The sequence below is a fragment of the Xiphophorus hellerii genome, chromosome 24 (assembly GCF_003331165.1).
Source record: "Xiphophorus hellerii strain 12219 chromosome 24, Xiphophorus_hellerii-4.1, whole genome shotgun sequence".
Lineage (NCBI taxonomy): Eukaryota > Metazoa > Chordata > Actinopteri > Cyprinodontiformes > Poeciliidae > Xiphophorus > Xiphophorus hellerii.
The window spans coordinates 2830163-2845649 of record NC_045695.1 but is presented as its reverse complement, the minus strand read 5'-3'; the positions used below and the strand labels follow the sequence as shown (position 1 = coordinate 2845649).

The following is a 15487-nucleotide window of genomic DNA, read 5'->3' as shown; positions in this document are numbered from 1 at the left end:
TGTTAAGCTAAGCTAGTATCACAACAGCTTCTGCCCACAATCATAATAATCTCCACAGTATTTTAATTTGTTGAATACGTTTATAAAAATGTAACTTTTCAACCCATTAACCTGTTTGCCAGACTGCTTGTTGCTGTTTTTTTGTTTTAGTTCGCCCACCATTTTAACACGAAACAAAGCATTCCTATCACATCATTCTGTTTCCATGTCGCAAAGCTTTCGATCCGGTTTCTTAGCAATTGTTTGTCATCCACAAAAACTGTGCGCCAAAGGGACGATGACACTGTATAATTTCTGTTCTCATTCTCATAATTTGATCTCCGTTGTGGCATCTTGTTTTCCAGACAGAATGTTTTTAAATGGCTGGTTAGGGCGCCTGCCTGTAAGACTGCATGCCTACTGCTACTTCTGCTATACATTTCCTCTCCTTGCAATTCAACTCAACTCTTCTGTATGCATGACTTTGCTCACTCTGTCTCAATGGATTACTGTTTATTGCTGTCCTCGGCCGTTGGTTTCTGATGTTGCTTGTGTTGTGCCTTTAACCTGTAATTTTTTTCTTTGTTGTGTGTCTTTTTTTCATTTACAGTCAGACAAAATGTTGTGACTTCATCCCGCCTCTCTAAGGTTTTTTCTGTTTTGCTCTTTTACCTATCAAATGTTAAGATTTTTCACCTGCTCACCTTCTTCGTTCAAATTGTCACCTATAATTTTCTTTGTAAATATCTGTGTGTGGGGTTAAGTGCTTTATGTGTCTATACAAAATAGATGACAAATAGCTTTTGATAGTTTGTTAAATCTTCACATAATTTTGATGTTTGTAAGTAAAGTATAACCTCTGTGGCTCTATGAAATCAAGCAGTAAAGTTTTAAAATCAGACCAGTTTTAACTGAGCCACTACAGACGACTAAATCCAGGCATGTACTTGATCGCCTTCAGGTTGTGGTGAACGCTCTACTTGGCGCCATCCCCTCCATCATGAACGTGCTCTTGGTTTGCCTCATCTTCTGGCTGATCTTCAGCATCATGGGCGTCAACCTCTTTGCGGGGAAGTACTACCACTGCATCAACACCACCACAGACGAGCTCTTCCCCATCAGCGTCGTCAACAACAGGACAGAGTGCCTGAATTTGGTTAACAACAGCGCCCGCTGGAAGAACGTCAAAATCAACTTTGACAACGTCGGAGCTGGTTATCTGGCTCTGCTGCAAGTGGCAAGTTTGATTTATGATTAAGAGCTGTTTTGGTTGCCTGTAAATTTATGTCAAAGTGTCCTTTGCATATAAATGACCTTACTTTTGTCTTTAACGTCTGTCTTATCTTCCATTCTCCTCTCTGGATTTAAAGAAATGTAGAAGGAAAATATTATTTTCTGTGTATTGCAATGTGGTTAGGATGTTTCTTAAATTCCACGTCTGATTGGCTGAGCAAAACTGGTGACGTCTCCTCTCCCAGATGTTCCACCCGTCTTACTATTCAGAACCCAGACTAATAACCCTTTTAAAGACTTTGGTAGCAATCAATTTTTGTGCACTGCAAGCTTAGTCACTTTTGTCACATTTGAGAGAAGTTCCTGCAAAGTTTTCATTTCTACATGCCTACATGTTCGATCTCTCTTGTTGGATGTACCAACAAGAGAAGCTCAAACCAGATTATACCCAGATGTCTTAGATGCTTTACTTTGAATACCTACTTCCTTTTTTCATATTACCTTTATGTTAACTCTAAAATTAGTTTATGAGTTCTTTCTTTAAACTCCTTAGAGTTCAAAAAGTCTTAGATTTTGTTTTTATTCAGAAACCTCTTCCCTTGTAGAAAAAAACTGTCGGTGGAATTAATGTAACAAAAAAGTTTTCTGTTTCTTTTTGACTCATTAAATCAGATAAGAATATACTTATTGTGTTACTTATAAGCATAATATTAAATTACATGTACTAAATTTGTTGGAAAGTACACACAATCGCTTTAAAACATAGAGTGAGACTGCTCCCTAAGAAGGTAACAATGTTAAAACAATGAAAGTTACCTTGTCTTGTTCTCACAATAAAACCAAAAATTACTAGACTTCTCCTTTTTCTGCTCTTAGGCGACATTTAAAGGTTGGATGGACATCATGTATGCTGCTGTGGACTCTAGAAATGTAAGTCTGCTTGTTATGGTACTCACATCCCACTATTTCTAAATATCATTTCTCATTTGTTCTTCCTTTGTAGTTGGAGGAGCAGCCTGACTACGAAGTGAACCTGTATATGTACCTCTACTTTGTCATCTTCATCATCTTTGGCTCCTTCTTCACTTTAAATCTGTTTATTGGTGTCATCATCGACAACTTCAACCAGCAGAAAAAAAAGATAAGTTGCATTTCCTAACAGTCATAGATGGGAAAGTTGATTTAAATAGAAACGGAACTGAATTTTATCTGTAAATCTGAACATTTCCATATTAGTTTATTGAGAATGAGAACACAAATTAATTTCATTTGGCATAGATACAACTACAGATTTCAAATTGGTTAATATTTCAGTTCAAGGTTTAAAGGAATTTGAAAATTTACTTTGTAAAAATACAAAAAAAAATATCATTGTTTGATTGTTGTGTTAAAATACAACGCAAAAACGCAAAATCTTACCAAGTGTTTTTGTCTAGTTTCCAGTGCAAATATCTGAGTTCACTTGAATTAAGACAAGAGACTTTTTGAAAAATACAGGTGTTTGAGTTATGTCAATAATTCTTTAATATTGATGGAAAAGCAGATTATTTCACTAACAGCAAGGGAAAATGCATTGTTATAAGTAAAATAATCTACTATTGCAACTCTTTTTTTTATGAATATCAAGGAGTTATTATAGAATAGAATAGAATAGAATAGAATAGACCAACACAAGCTCGCTAAGTTACTTTAAGTTAGTTTTGTCTTAATTTAAGTTTACTAAGATATTTGCACTAGATATCTAGAGTGGATAAAGACATCTAGAGTGGATATTGTTACTGAACAACAAGAATTTTGTAAGATTCTTACCAAGAATCTTACAAAATTCTTGGTAAGATTTTGTGTTTTTGCAGTGTAGTTAAAATCTGATGCCACAAGTTTAATCATTCCTGATCTCTTCATCTCTACTCCTTACATTTCAGTGAAATAGTAAAACTGCTTTTTGTTCCCCACATCAGTGGCAGAGGCAGCAATATTTTTGAAAAGTCTGGCATTTCTGACAAGAAGCTGAAGAGCAAATTGTTGCTTACCTTACAGTGCTGGCTGCTATTAACGTCAACACGGGCGCCTTTCATTTCGCTCCGCGGTGTTGCCATTTTCGAAACAGAACAGCAGCAGGTACTGGTGCTGCGTCACACAGGGCCAAACACAGGCAGCAGCCTCCACACAGAGCAGCCCGAGCCCCAAATTTAGCTCACAGTCTCACAGCTGTGTTCAAGAAAGACACAAACTAATGATCGGCTGCTGCACAGAGAAGGACCTGCAGCAGCCGATCATTAGTTTGTGTCTTTCTTGAACACAGCTGTGCCCTCAAAACATGCAGCGCCAACAGCAAATGCAGTCTGGCATTATGTCTTCTCATTCAGCCAGGATCTAACGAGAAGGACTGGCGACGCCCAAGTGGTGGGGGAGGTGAGGAGAGAGACGGGTGGAGGGCTTGCTCTGTGTCTGCTGCAGGCTGGCCTGATGACTTAACAGAGTCAGGATCAGTCAGAGTGGAGCATCCAACCCCACAGACACAACTTCACACAGATGGTTGACACCAGTCTTCCCTGCAGACATGCACTCGGTGAACTGCATTAGTGACAGCTCAGTTACTGCGCTGGCTGAAATGTACGCCAAATGAATATAATGATAAAGTATTTCCTTTTTTTCTTTCATGCTTATGTGTTATGAAGGGGCAGTATTATGTGAAATCGACTTTTTTGGGCTTTTCATTGTGTTATGATGTTGTTCACGCATCAAAAAAGTACCTGGAGTGTTGCTTCTTTTATTCTTTAATGCATGTTTGACAAATCTTTAAATCTCCCGTGGCAACCATACAGCTGTGCAAAATGTTTGGGTGAACCTAACACCGCCTGCCTTTGGACACAGCTCCTCCTCAGAGCTGCAGTTTCCAAGCTTCCACTTCAGAGAGCAACCTTCCCCCTCAACTGCCCAACTCAACTCCTTCAGACTAGACAGCAGCAATTAGCAAACACCAGGGGGAATTGGGCAACTGCTGAGTTCATTATAGAAACTATTCTCAGTGCTACACTGATAAAAACATTGTTAAAAGAGGAGCCATATTGTGATGTCTTCATGAGTCAGAGCAAGAGTTTTTAAAGAGACAGGCATCCAATTTAAAATTACATTTCTTTAAATCATATTTGATATGTATATATGTACTATATGTATAGTATTTTATTTTTCATAAGAAACAAAGGTAGTATAGTTACTTCATTATGCTATAAAATGGCACTATGTGCCTGGTAAAAACATAATGCTGCCCCTTGGATCAAGAAAACAGGAGTAGATACAAAGTGGAGTCCCAAAGTCCTAGAAATTCAACATATTTTCTATTTGGATTTGGTCGGTGTGGATAAAAACAAAAATGTGTTATAATCATCATTTTCTGTTGATATGTGAGCCAGCTTCATCTTGACTTTTACACTTCCTTTGTTAATCTCATCCTAAAACATCATTATTACCTTCATATAGTCAACACTACTAAATTATTCATGCTTCATTTCATTATTTATACAGCCAAGCAACATGCTCTGTTGCTTGGCAAGAAGCAGGCATAGCTGTGGATTAGAAAGCATGAGTTGGCTTGTGGTGAGCTGATTTTCTGAACTGGCCGTGTAAACATGTTCTCCTGGAAATCCCTCAATGTGCACCAATCAGCCTGCTTAGGATCTAAACATATCTTAGCTAATGCTAAACCGTTAATACTTGTAACATAGTTTGTTTGACACTGTTTTGTATTTCTGAAGACTATGATTAGCACATGATTTTAACTAAACTGGGCACAATCCACACACTTCTGGTTATTTATTTGAAGGAAAAATTGAAAACCATGTTTTTCCTTCCTTCTTCGTGTCGGCCTCTCACATAAAATTAAAAGAAAACACATCAAACTGTGTGGTTGTAGCCAGAGAAAATGTGAAACATTTCAAAGTGTACAAATACTTTTGAAAGGCAAAACAGAGGATTAGCAGATGGGGTGATCACTGAGCATGGTGAATGATCTTCCAGATGGTGGACTTTCTGAAAATTCATTAGAAAATACAACACCTTTTTAATGCATTTACTTTTAGCACACTTATATGTTTGTCCCTTTTCTACTTCGTAATGGGAAACATTGCAGAGTGAGGTTATAACCAGTTTTTTTGTTTCTCATTCACTTTGGAGGTCAAGATATCTTCATGACAGAAGAACAAAAGAAATACTACAATGCCATGAAGAAGTTGGGTTCAAAGAAGCCACAAAAGCCGATTCCTCGGCCAACGGTAAGGCTATACTTTGCTCAGTTAGTATGAAAGGACTGAAAATGTTGATGTGAAAAATTAACGCTTTTGTTTTCTTTGTCCGTCTTCTTTCAGAATGCATTTCAAGGCTTTGTGTTTGACTGTGTCACAAAGCAGGCATTCGACATTGTAATCATGATCCTCATCTGCCTTAACATGGTGACGATGATGGTGGAGACGGATGACCAAACAAAGGAAATGGACAAAATCCTTTACTGGATCAACCTGGTTTTTATTGTGCTATTCACTGGGGAGTGTGCGCTCAAAATGATTTCTCTGCGACACTTTTACTTCACTGTTGGCTGGAACATATTTGACTTTGTGGTAGTGATTCTTTCAATTGTAGGTAAGAGAATATTCAGATTTATTTGATTTTTTCATACATTTTCTTTCTTTTTAAATCGCTTGAATCATTCTGATCATTTTTCCTTTTGCAGGTATGTTTTTATCCGAAGTTATCGAGAAGTACTTTGTATCCCCAACGTTGTTCCGAGTGATCCGACTCGCCCGGATAGGCCGCATCCTCCGCCTTATAAAAGGTGCCAAGGGCATCCGGACGCTCCTCTTTGCCTTGATGATGTCACTCCCTGCCTTGTTCAACATCGGCCTTCTTCTTTTCTTGGTTATGTTTATCTATGCTATCTTCGCAATGTCCAACTTTGCATATGTCAAGAGAGAGTCAGGGATCGACGACATGTTCAACTTTGAGACCTTCGGGAACAGCATGATCTGCTTGTTCCAGATCACAACATCAGCTGGGTGGGACGGCCTGTTGGCGCCCATCCTGAACAAAAGAGAGCCAGACTGTGACAGCAAGATAGAGCACCCTGGGAACTCCTACAAAGGCAACTGTGGTAACCCTTCAGTAGGCATCTTTTTCTTTGTCAGCTACATCATCATTTGCTTTCTGATTGTGGTCAACATGTATATCGCCGTCATCCTGGAGAACTTCAGCGTGGCCACTGAGGAGAGCGCCGAACCACTAAGCGAGGATGATTTTGAGATGTTCTACGAAGTGTGGGAGCGCTTTGATCCTGATGCCACTCAGTTTGTGGAGTACAACAAGCTCTCTGACTTTGCGGATGCCCTCGATCCACCGCTTCGCATTGCCAAACCCAACATGATCCAGCTCATAGCCATGGATCTGCCAATGGTGAGTGGCGAACGCATCCACTGCCTAGACATCTTGTTCGCTTTCACCAAACGAGTTTTGGGCGAAGGTGGGGAGATGGACATGTTGCGTGGACAGATGGAGGAGCGTTTCATGGCCTCCAACCCCTCTAAAGTGTCCTATGAGCCAATTACCACAACCTTGCGCCGCAAGCAGGAGGAAATGTCGGCCATAGTTATCCAGAGAGCTTTCCGGCGCTACATGATCCAACAGGCCATGAAAAAGGCCTCCGCTCTCTACAAAGAGCAGCTAAAGGAGGGCGTCCGTGACCCAGACAAGGATGTAATGGTCATCAGCAAGTTCAACGAGAACTCCACCTCAGACAAAACAGACATGACTCCGTCTACCGCCTCCCCACCCTCCTACAACAGCGTGACAAAGTCGGACAAAGACAAATACGAAAAAGAAAACAGGGAAAAGGAAAACAAAGGGAAAGACTTGAAAGACAGAAAAAAATAGACTTCTACAAAACGGAACAAACAATGCATCAGTTTATATGGGGGAAATTTGTTTACAGCTTCTAGAGGAGGTAGATAGATGTGTGCTTTGATTGTTTGGAGATGAGGATTGCTGTGCCAGGGAGGCCTAAAATGGGAGCGCTGTTATAATAAATACAAAAATGTGGGTTCTTCCCAGAGAAGGAAAATGGAAGCAAGTTATCCAGCAGACACTGCCAGAGGTTGAGTGGAACATAGTGAAGCCTCTCTGCAAAACGCTTGTGATTTTCCTTTTGGTTGTTGTTACTATCTGACACTTGAGTGTACTGTTAATTTGTCTGTAGCTAGTGCTGCTGCTACTTCTATAAATCCAGTGTCTTGAATTGAAAAATTGCTGTATCACTTATCAAGTTCTCTGCATTGTCTTTTGTTTCGGTTCAGGGTTTTTTTTTTAATGAAAAAGAATGTTTTCTACTTTATTTTTGAGAATGTCTCCACTGCTTTCACTCACGTACAATCACCAAGGGCAGAAAAAGTCAATGCTGGAAACTACAACTGTCTGAAACTCGCACAGTGCAGGGTCAGTACCAAAATGCTCGTGGTTCACACAGTATGTGAAACTGGAACATACCGATGAAGTGGAATGAGTGAATAACTTGTAACCACTGGTGTCCCATTGGTGACTGCTAAAATCACTGTCTAATGCCATGTTCCAGTTTCAGTAGAAAAATCCCTCTAAAAACAGAGGAGCTGAATGTATGCAATCTGGAGGAAAAAGACACAATTAAAGAAACTTGGGAAATATTCTTGGTTGCTTTTTTGCCAAGATTTCGATGACACAATTGGCACCACTCTTGTGCCTAGGCTAGACTCTGTTTCTAGGTAAGCTATGTCCAGGAGTGTTCCCATCTGACGTCTGTCTGGCAGAATCCAACCTAAATCAGACTGTTGATCTGATCAGAGTGCCTGTTTTTAATCTAAATGTAAAAAACCTAAACAAGTCTTTATGTCAAACTATGTGTCTGTCCTTAACAGTAGGTGTTGATATTCATACACCAAAAGAATTTTTTTTTCTTTTTGTGTCCTTTAGTTTTGTAATGGTTTAAACTATGGATTGTTTTGAGCCATTCTAAACTCACCGCAATAATGGATTCCCTTCATTAGCATATCTGCTTTGTGGAAACTGTCAGTTGAATCATATTTTCATACTTTGAGATTGTCAAAAGGTTCAGTGCTGAATGTTTAACACTTCTCATCATCGGTCTTGTTGTTGTAGTTGTGTAGAGAAAAGAAGAAGACCACCATCCACTTTTTTAAACAGTAAAAAGGTACTTTCTAAGAACTGCTAAGAACTTGCTATTTAGCAAGCTAACTAGATTGCTAAATAGCAAGCTAGTTCCTAGTACTAGCTACCTTATCGGCAGTAAGGTACTGCTGATAAATGTTTTGTGGCGTTGTTTAGTATTCGTGTTTCAGATTGTGGCTACAATCAAGAATTTTGTCAAATATAAGGTTCGACCACTTGTGGATATATTTTTAATGAGTGGCAGGTACCCTGACAAATGTTGCTATTGTCATTAGCATAAGTGCATATCTTGTTGTTTATATTACCATCCAAACTAAATTTCATCAAAAACACATGGAAAAGATCATTTTGTCTTCTGACTAAGCAAAGTGTGAATGCGGTTTAAAGATAAATGGGAGAAATGGAGAATATGTCAATCACACAACATGCATGGATGACTAAATGTGTGTGAACATTTTTGGATTCGTTTGGACCACATTAAATCGGTCGTGATATTATTTACTGGAGTCAAATAGCTATAGATTCTTGGTTGTTCAAGTGGACACGGAACGTACCCCTGGTGGGCACGGATTGATATTACATATTAAATGTCCTGTGGTTAAAGACCAATGGTGCAAAATAATTAATGGCAAACTGACCAATAGCAGCTGAGCTGTGTTTTCCAAAGATCAACTTGGTAAAAATGTCTTGCTTATTTCAAGCATTGACCTTGGTTAAAGTTGCTAGAGTTAGCTAGGAACGTGGTCAATTCCTTGTTATGCTATTTCAGAACCATGCCATCCATTTTGTACCCTTCAACAAATATGCTTAATCCATTGTGTAATCATATATTTTTCTGTCTGCTTAGATATTTTTGAATAATTACAAATTATAATAATGATAAAGTACAAATACGACAACTAATTTATTTCAAATGTATATTAGTTTATCAAGATTTTATATCACTCTTCCGTTGATTTTGGTTTTGGAGACTCTTTGCCTACTCTTAGAAAATATAAGAGAATATAAACCAAAACAGTCCTGATTTCCTGACAGTCGACTCTGTAAATGATATGTATGTAAATTATAAAAAGTTTCTTTAAATACTCGGTTGTCAAAGCTGCCGAGTATTAAAACACAATTGGTGTGAGACACCCGCTCTTTCACGGCTCGTTTCGTACCTGGAAAAAGGTTGGGTACAAAATGGCAAACTCGTGAAAACGGCCCAGCACCTGAGGCAGCTGAGATGCAATTTTCTGTTCATTAAAAAATGGGTCTTCCTAATTTAGTTTGCACATCTTGTTGACAGAGATTTGGCTTTTTTTTTGGCACCATCTCATATGTTGGCAAGAAATACTGAAACTAGACCTCTCAGCAATAGGTGGATGCAACTCGTGCCAGATACGTTGACCAGACCTTGATGGATAATAGTAGTTTTCTAAGTACTTCGAAGTAGAACGTATTTAGTTGTTTTCCCTACAGAAGGTTCCACTGTGTGCCATTGCAGGAGTGGTATTAATATCCTCATCTATCTCTTGGCAGCAAAGTTGAGCGAATTTCCCCAAAAATCTGTCTTTTAAGGCAGCACTCCGACCTACTTGTTCACCCGCTGTCGTGTTGCATTCACTGTGCTCCCGTTTATCCTCCACGCCCCCTGCTCTCTACATCCCACAGAGCTCCTGTAAACAAAATGTCTTTAAGAAACAAACTATACAAAGAAGGGGAAAAAAAGGATGTCTTTCTACCTGCTTTCAAGCTAGAACATGACAATATATCACAATTAAAAGCTGTAATATCACAAAATGTTTGTATGCCATTCATGTTGTTTCAATTGAGAAGCGAGTGGTTTTTAATGTAGTGGTTCGGTTTGTAAATATTATAGCTATTTGGGCCCACAGTATGCATCACACTTACATTTGATGTAAGAGCACTTTTTATCCCCACTGCTATGTAATTCCACGTGTGGCTGTCGTACATGTTGGTATCTGCGCGAGACTCGGCAAGAATGTCACCGTCCATGTCTTATTTGAGCGAGTGTGTTTGTGTGCCACTGGGCTCTGATGGTCGCCTCTGTTCTGCCGATTATAAATAACATTTTTCATGTAGATATGAGTGCATTTTCACGTCTTCGCATTTAATTTCTGATTTTTTTCTTTTCCTGCACTGTAACACCTGATGAAAACACATGTTAAGCCCCCATGTCTGTAGATAGGAACCATGAAGCAATCCGTAGCCATCTCTCATTGCGCTTTTAGTGTTTTAGTGAACTGCATGCAGGAAGTGACTACTCTCCGCTCACATGATGATATCATTTTCAAGCCAAAAGAATAAAGAACATATTTTTTTGTAAATCCTTGTTTTATTTATTTATTTATTTATTTATTTTCTCCTTCCTTTTTTAATTTCCCACATCACGTTTGAGTTCATCGACGTCCCGGAGTGTGATGAAATGCGATTGCTTTAGAGGTCAGTCAGGGTCATTCATGTGATTCAATCTCATGTTACACCTATGTATCGATTTGCAAAATGTGACAAGTGACTATTTTTATTTTTATTTATTTATTTTTTTGTTATAACCAAAGATGTGGCAACAAAACACAAAATCTAGAATTCCAAAATAAAACCTATTTTGGAAAACCTATTGTGCATGCCAGACGCATTCATTTGATGGAGAGAGCGGTGGCGGAAGGAGGTAAGAGGCGTTTTGTCATTTTGTGATAGGCCAACAAAATTTAGGTGTAACAAACTGAGAGGTGAGACTTCTATGTCACAATTTTGCTTTGCTTCTAATAAAACGCCTCCATGTGATTTTAACTTGACAAAAGGTGAGAATATTTGTTGCTTGAGTACTTTTGCAAGGCACTATGGGTTATTATGTGACTGCATTTTCAGCATGAAGATATTGTGGAGGGTGTAGACGTCCTGGGAGTGTGAAAGTAGGTCAATCACCCCTGCCAGGGGGTGAAACGGGTGCATACTTTTGTGAGATTCTTTAATCAAATCAGGGATTTAGATTAAGATGGAGATGTTACCTCGATCTTCATCTCTGTTTATTAGAATGAGGAGATTTCTAGGTAGATAAATCATCTCAAGAAGGCTCGTACAGATGTTCTCCGTCTGACAAGAGATGAAGGAGAACCTGCTTGGTGTAACAGGCAGGAAGGAGACGGGGACAAAAAGCTGAGACATCCCCCCACCCTGAAGCTCCCTTCAAACGCTTCTGCTTCTTCTCCCTTCCTGTTGCCTAGCGACCCAACATCACAGCTCTGCTGCCTGTGATTGATCAGCAGCCTGCAAACAAAAAGGCAAACAGGCGCTCCCTTCTTCCCCTTCCAAACTCACAGCATACCTTACCGGACGTGCATTATATGCGGTCAGATGGTGGCTTCGTGTTTCTAACGAAATCCATTGTAAGCTATGCCATTGTTGGAGGATCATATAGCTGTATTTGCTTTACGTTATTTGCTCATATTGTGCAGACCGCCTGCTGTTAGCTCTTATTATTGTGTGATTTATACAATGAGCCATAAATAAATAAAGTGCTTTAAAAACAAGCTGGTCAAACAAGCCTCACCCATAGGGTCCATATGACTGTGGTTAGCTCAGCAGTGCACCCTAGAGGTTCCTAGGCGTAACAACATCCAATCACAGGCACCATGTTTCGTTCACACAAAAACACCACTACAAGAATCCTGCGGTGTGTCTCTGTGTTTGTGTGACAGTCAGTTGAAGATTCTTGAAAATGTAACTTAGAAACAGTGCAATGAAGAAATACACCTAAGTCAAGAAGAATGACTTGGCTGCCCTCGTGTTTAATGACGTCATTAAACACGAGGGCACCAGGAAACTTCCACCAGGAAGTAGGTTCTTTAGGAGTGAGACGCCATCTGCTGGATGAAAATGAGAAAATCACGTTGTTTGTTCATCCCATGAACAATACTTGATACCTTTTAGAGCAAACTTCCATTTTGTCAGGTATAATTAACACCAAAGCAACCAGTTAAATATTATTTCAGTAACTGTTGGGAATATGTCGATCTAAACACTCATGCGCACTCATGGGAACCGGCGCAATGGTGCAGTATTTGGTTTGTTGGAGGTGCAATCAAATGCAGCAAAGTAGCTACATTGGTTATTCAGTTTATCTCGACGTTGCCAAGTTTTGTATCCAGCCAAAAATGAGCACTTTGCGAATTGCGCTTAATTGTAATTCAAGTACAAGTGAAGTACCCATCCAAGAATTAAATAACAGAAAAAGATATAAAGGTATAGTGCAAATTCTGGTAGTTTAAAAACTATAATAATAATTTTAAAAAACCCGTTAACTTATGTACCAAATTCAGGCAGAAATAATCCTTTTCTAGTTACATTTTTCCCCATTTAAAACTTGAATTCTTTCAAAGTGAAATTTAAACTTACATGAGGAATGTACGCAATATTGTATTCACCTCTTTGTGATACTAAGAAAAAAATCAGGGATATTTACTGCAGTTCTTACTGCCAGACTAGCAAATGTAGCTTAGCGAATGTAGCTTTTATCTGCAAGCTAAGATGGACATATATGTAGCCTATGTGTATGTAAATATACAGTCACCAGAACCTTTTTATTCATGTGAAGAGTTTGTACGTCCTATACAAAGCCAGGGAAACACTCACTGTATGTGTAAATGAATTTCAGGCTGGAAAGCTCCTCCATGGTGAATGCACTCATGTTCACTAAGCAGTAAACTAAATGTTATCAGGAGCAGCTTTTCCACATAGTTTCCTTCTCTGACTCATACGGGTCGATTCTGACAGCAGCCATTTTATTCATGTATCTTTCTCGGACATTAGTCAAGACTGTCCACATATTCTTCTTGTTGGAACTCTCTATGGCGTTGATCAAAGCCATGCGTCCGATATGCACTGCGCATGCGCTTGACTACTAATATGGTGGCTCGATTCCGATTCAGACTTGTGGGAATGGACCTTACCAAGCTCCGCCCGCAACTGACCCACGTGACCGCAAGTCTCACAAACAAAGCCTTGTGCCTGTTGTTTCCATGTAAACATGACTCGATTAGTGCATCATTTCTACCGGATTTTCACAATATATCAGCTACTACATGGACAGAGGAACTAGCAAGTTCATGTCATCATCTGGGAGGAGGTTACTGGTTTCTCAGTCACAAGCTGGTTGCAAACCTGAGGCCAGCAGGGGTCAGTCAGTTATGGTAGATCTGAAATTTGGTTTGATGACGTCAATATGAGAAGCTACAGGCTGATAGGAGGAACCAAAGAGCTCTGTAAAGGTAAAGGCAAATCTTCTGAAGTTGGGATATAATTAATTTAATTTCACATAATTACCACGGTAGAAGCCATTTGTTTGTTAAAATTTTATGAAATGTATTTGTTCTATTTGATGTTTGTTGTGAATGACGTAAACTCACAAAGGAACGAGGTAATTAGTCCAACAAACTACAGCGGCTGTAATGAGCCACAGCAAAGGGAAACAAAGGTAAAATAACCCGAACAGGTGATCAACTCAAAACCACTCCTACCTTTTTACCCTTTCTCTCTCTCTCTTTGTAGTTTAAGCACACCTGTTACGTGGCAACCGCCTGCTCCCCACAAGATGAGCAAAGATTAAGTTAAAAACATAACATTCAGTCCATTACGATATCAAGTTTCCAGACTTGATATTTATTTCTCGATTATTAATCAGCGCTTCCCTGAACACAGCGATGGTTGATTGACTAGCTGTACTTGGTGCTAACGTGGCTAACACGAGTAACAGTTTAGTCCAAAGCCTTTTCTGCTAAAATAAAATCTTTAGTGTATGTCAGATACAGACACATTGCATATTGATCTGTTTAGCTAACGTAAGACTGTGTAGCAGACAGGCTTCAAGGTGTAGAAGTTGTATCAGTTCTGCCATTATGCTGTACTTAGCTAACGGGAAGCTAAGTGTGTTTGTGAGACGGCCACGCACGTGACCTCGTAGAACGGGCATCAGCCAATGAAAAGCGGCTCCTGTGGTAAGGTCCATTATGTACCAAACAAAACTCCACACCTGCTGCTACTCTTGGCGACCGAAATCCTCTCAGACGGTAATGTGCTAACAAAGCTCCTCAACACTGGTTGCTTCTTTCTGTGCCGTTGTTATCCTTCTCTCTTTTTTTTTTTTTTTTTTTTTTTTAGATATTTTGAGTCTAAAAGTCCCGCCAACGTTTCTACAGGTTATTTGCCGATAGTTTATTTATCTGGATATTGTCAGGATCTGTGTTTTTCTGTGTTTATTTAGAGTTTTCTGTGTCCTTAGTCTCTTCGTTGTCCTGTCCTCCCCTTGATTGTTCCCAGGTGTGTCTCGTTCTGTGATTACCCTCCCGTGTATTTAACTCCACCTGTGTCCCTTGTTCCTCGTCGGGTCCTCGTCAATTTTTCGTCAATGTTAGCGTCTATGTTTCGTCAGTGTTTCCTTGTGCCTGCTGCTTGTTCCTGGACTTATTTTCATTAAAATCACCATACTCATCATTCCTGGGTCCGCTGCCTCTGCCTCACCACCTCAACACCCGCACTTCATGACAGATATAGCTCTGTGTACTGAAAAATGGATGTACAACCTAGGGCAAATGCTTTCCCCAGAAAGTGTAAGAGCCTCTGAAGCTGTTATACCACATTGTCTAACCATGCTGTTACATTTTTCTAGTCTTTCACTCATGTAAAACTTGATCTGGATTATAGGTGACCATGGAGACAGAAGATTGGTGCGCGCGGACTCACAGAGGGTGACTGAAAGTTTGAGGAATGAATAGGACAGCTGTTAGCGACAGTACATAACCTGGAGTGGTGAGTCTGACAATATCAATATATATATATTTTGTTAAATGACAACTATCTTTAAAACTAGTATTGACAACTTTTACAACGTCAACAACTTTTAGCACCTTTATTGCTGTGGCTATTGCGCATTGAGGAGCATCTCCTAGTTAGGCTACCTGTTTTTAAATGCATCAAAAATTAATCATATTTATTATCAAAAACAACCGGTCTTAATAAATACATTTTAACAACGTCCTTTATAATGTGAGTTTTCTCTATAGTTATAGCACCT

General features: G+C 39.4%; 1 protein-coding gene across 6 annotated transcripts in view; it reads left to right on the top strand.

The window, feature by feature from the left end:
• LOC116716214 (sodium channel protein type 2 subunit alpha-like) overlaps positions 1-10739 on the top strand; it is a 39205-nt gene extending 28466 nt beyond the window's left edge. For 5 of the 6 annotated variants that reach the window (XM_032557113.1, XM_032557108.1, XM_032557109.1 and 2 more), the window contains exons 22-27: positions 941-1216; positions 2089-2142; positions 2216-2353; positions 5379-5483; positions 5577-5847; positions 5939-10739. In XM_032557113.1, the coding sequence (XP_032413004.1) occupies positions 941-1216; positions 2089-2142; positions 2216-2353; positions 5379-5483; positions 5577-5847; positions 5939-7131 (2037 nt within the window). In that variant the 3' untranslated portion in view covers positions 7132-10739. Of the gene's footprint in view, positions 1-940; positions 1217-2088; positions 2143-2215; positions 2354-5376; positions 5484-5576; positions 5848-5938 lie in introns of those variants that run through there. The other variant, XM_032557114.1, reaches the window with a different exon arrangement.
• Positions 10740-15487: the final 4748 nt, after the last annotated feature.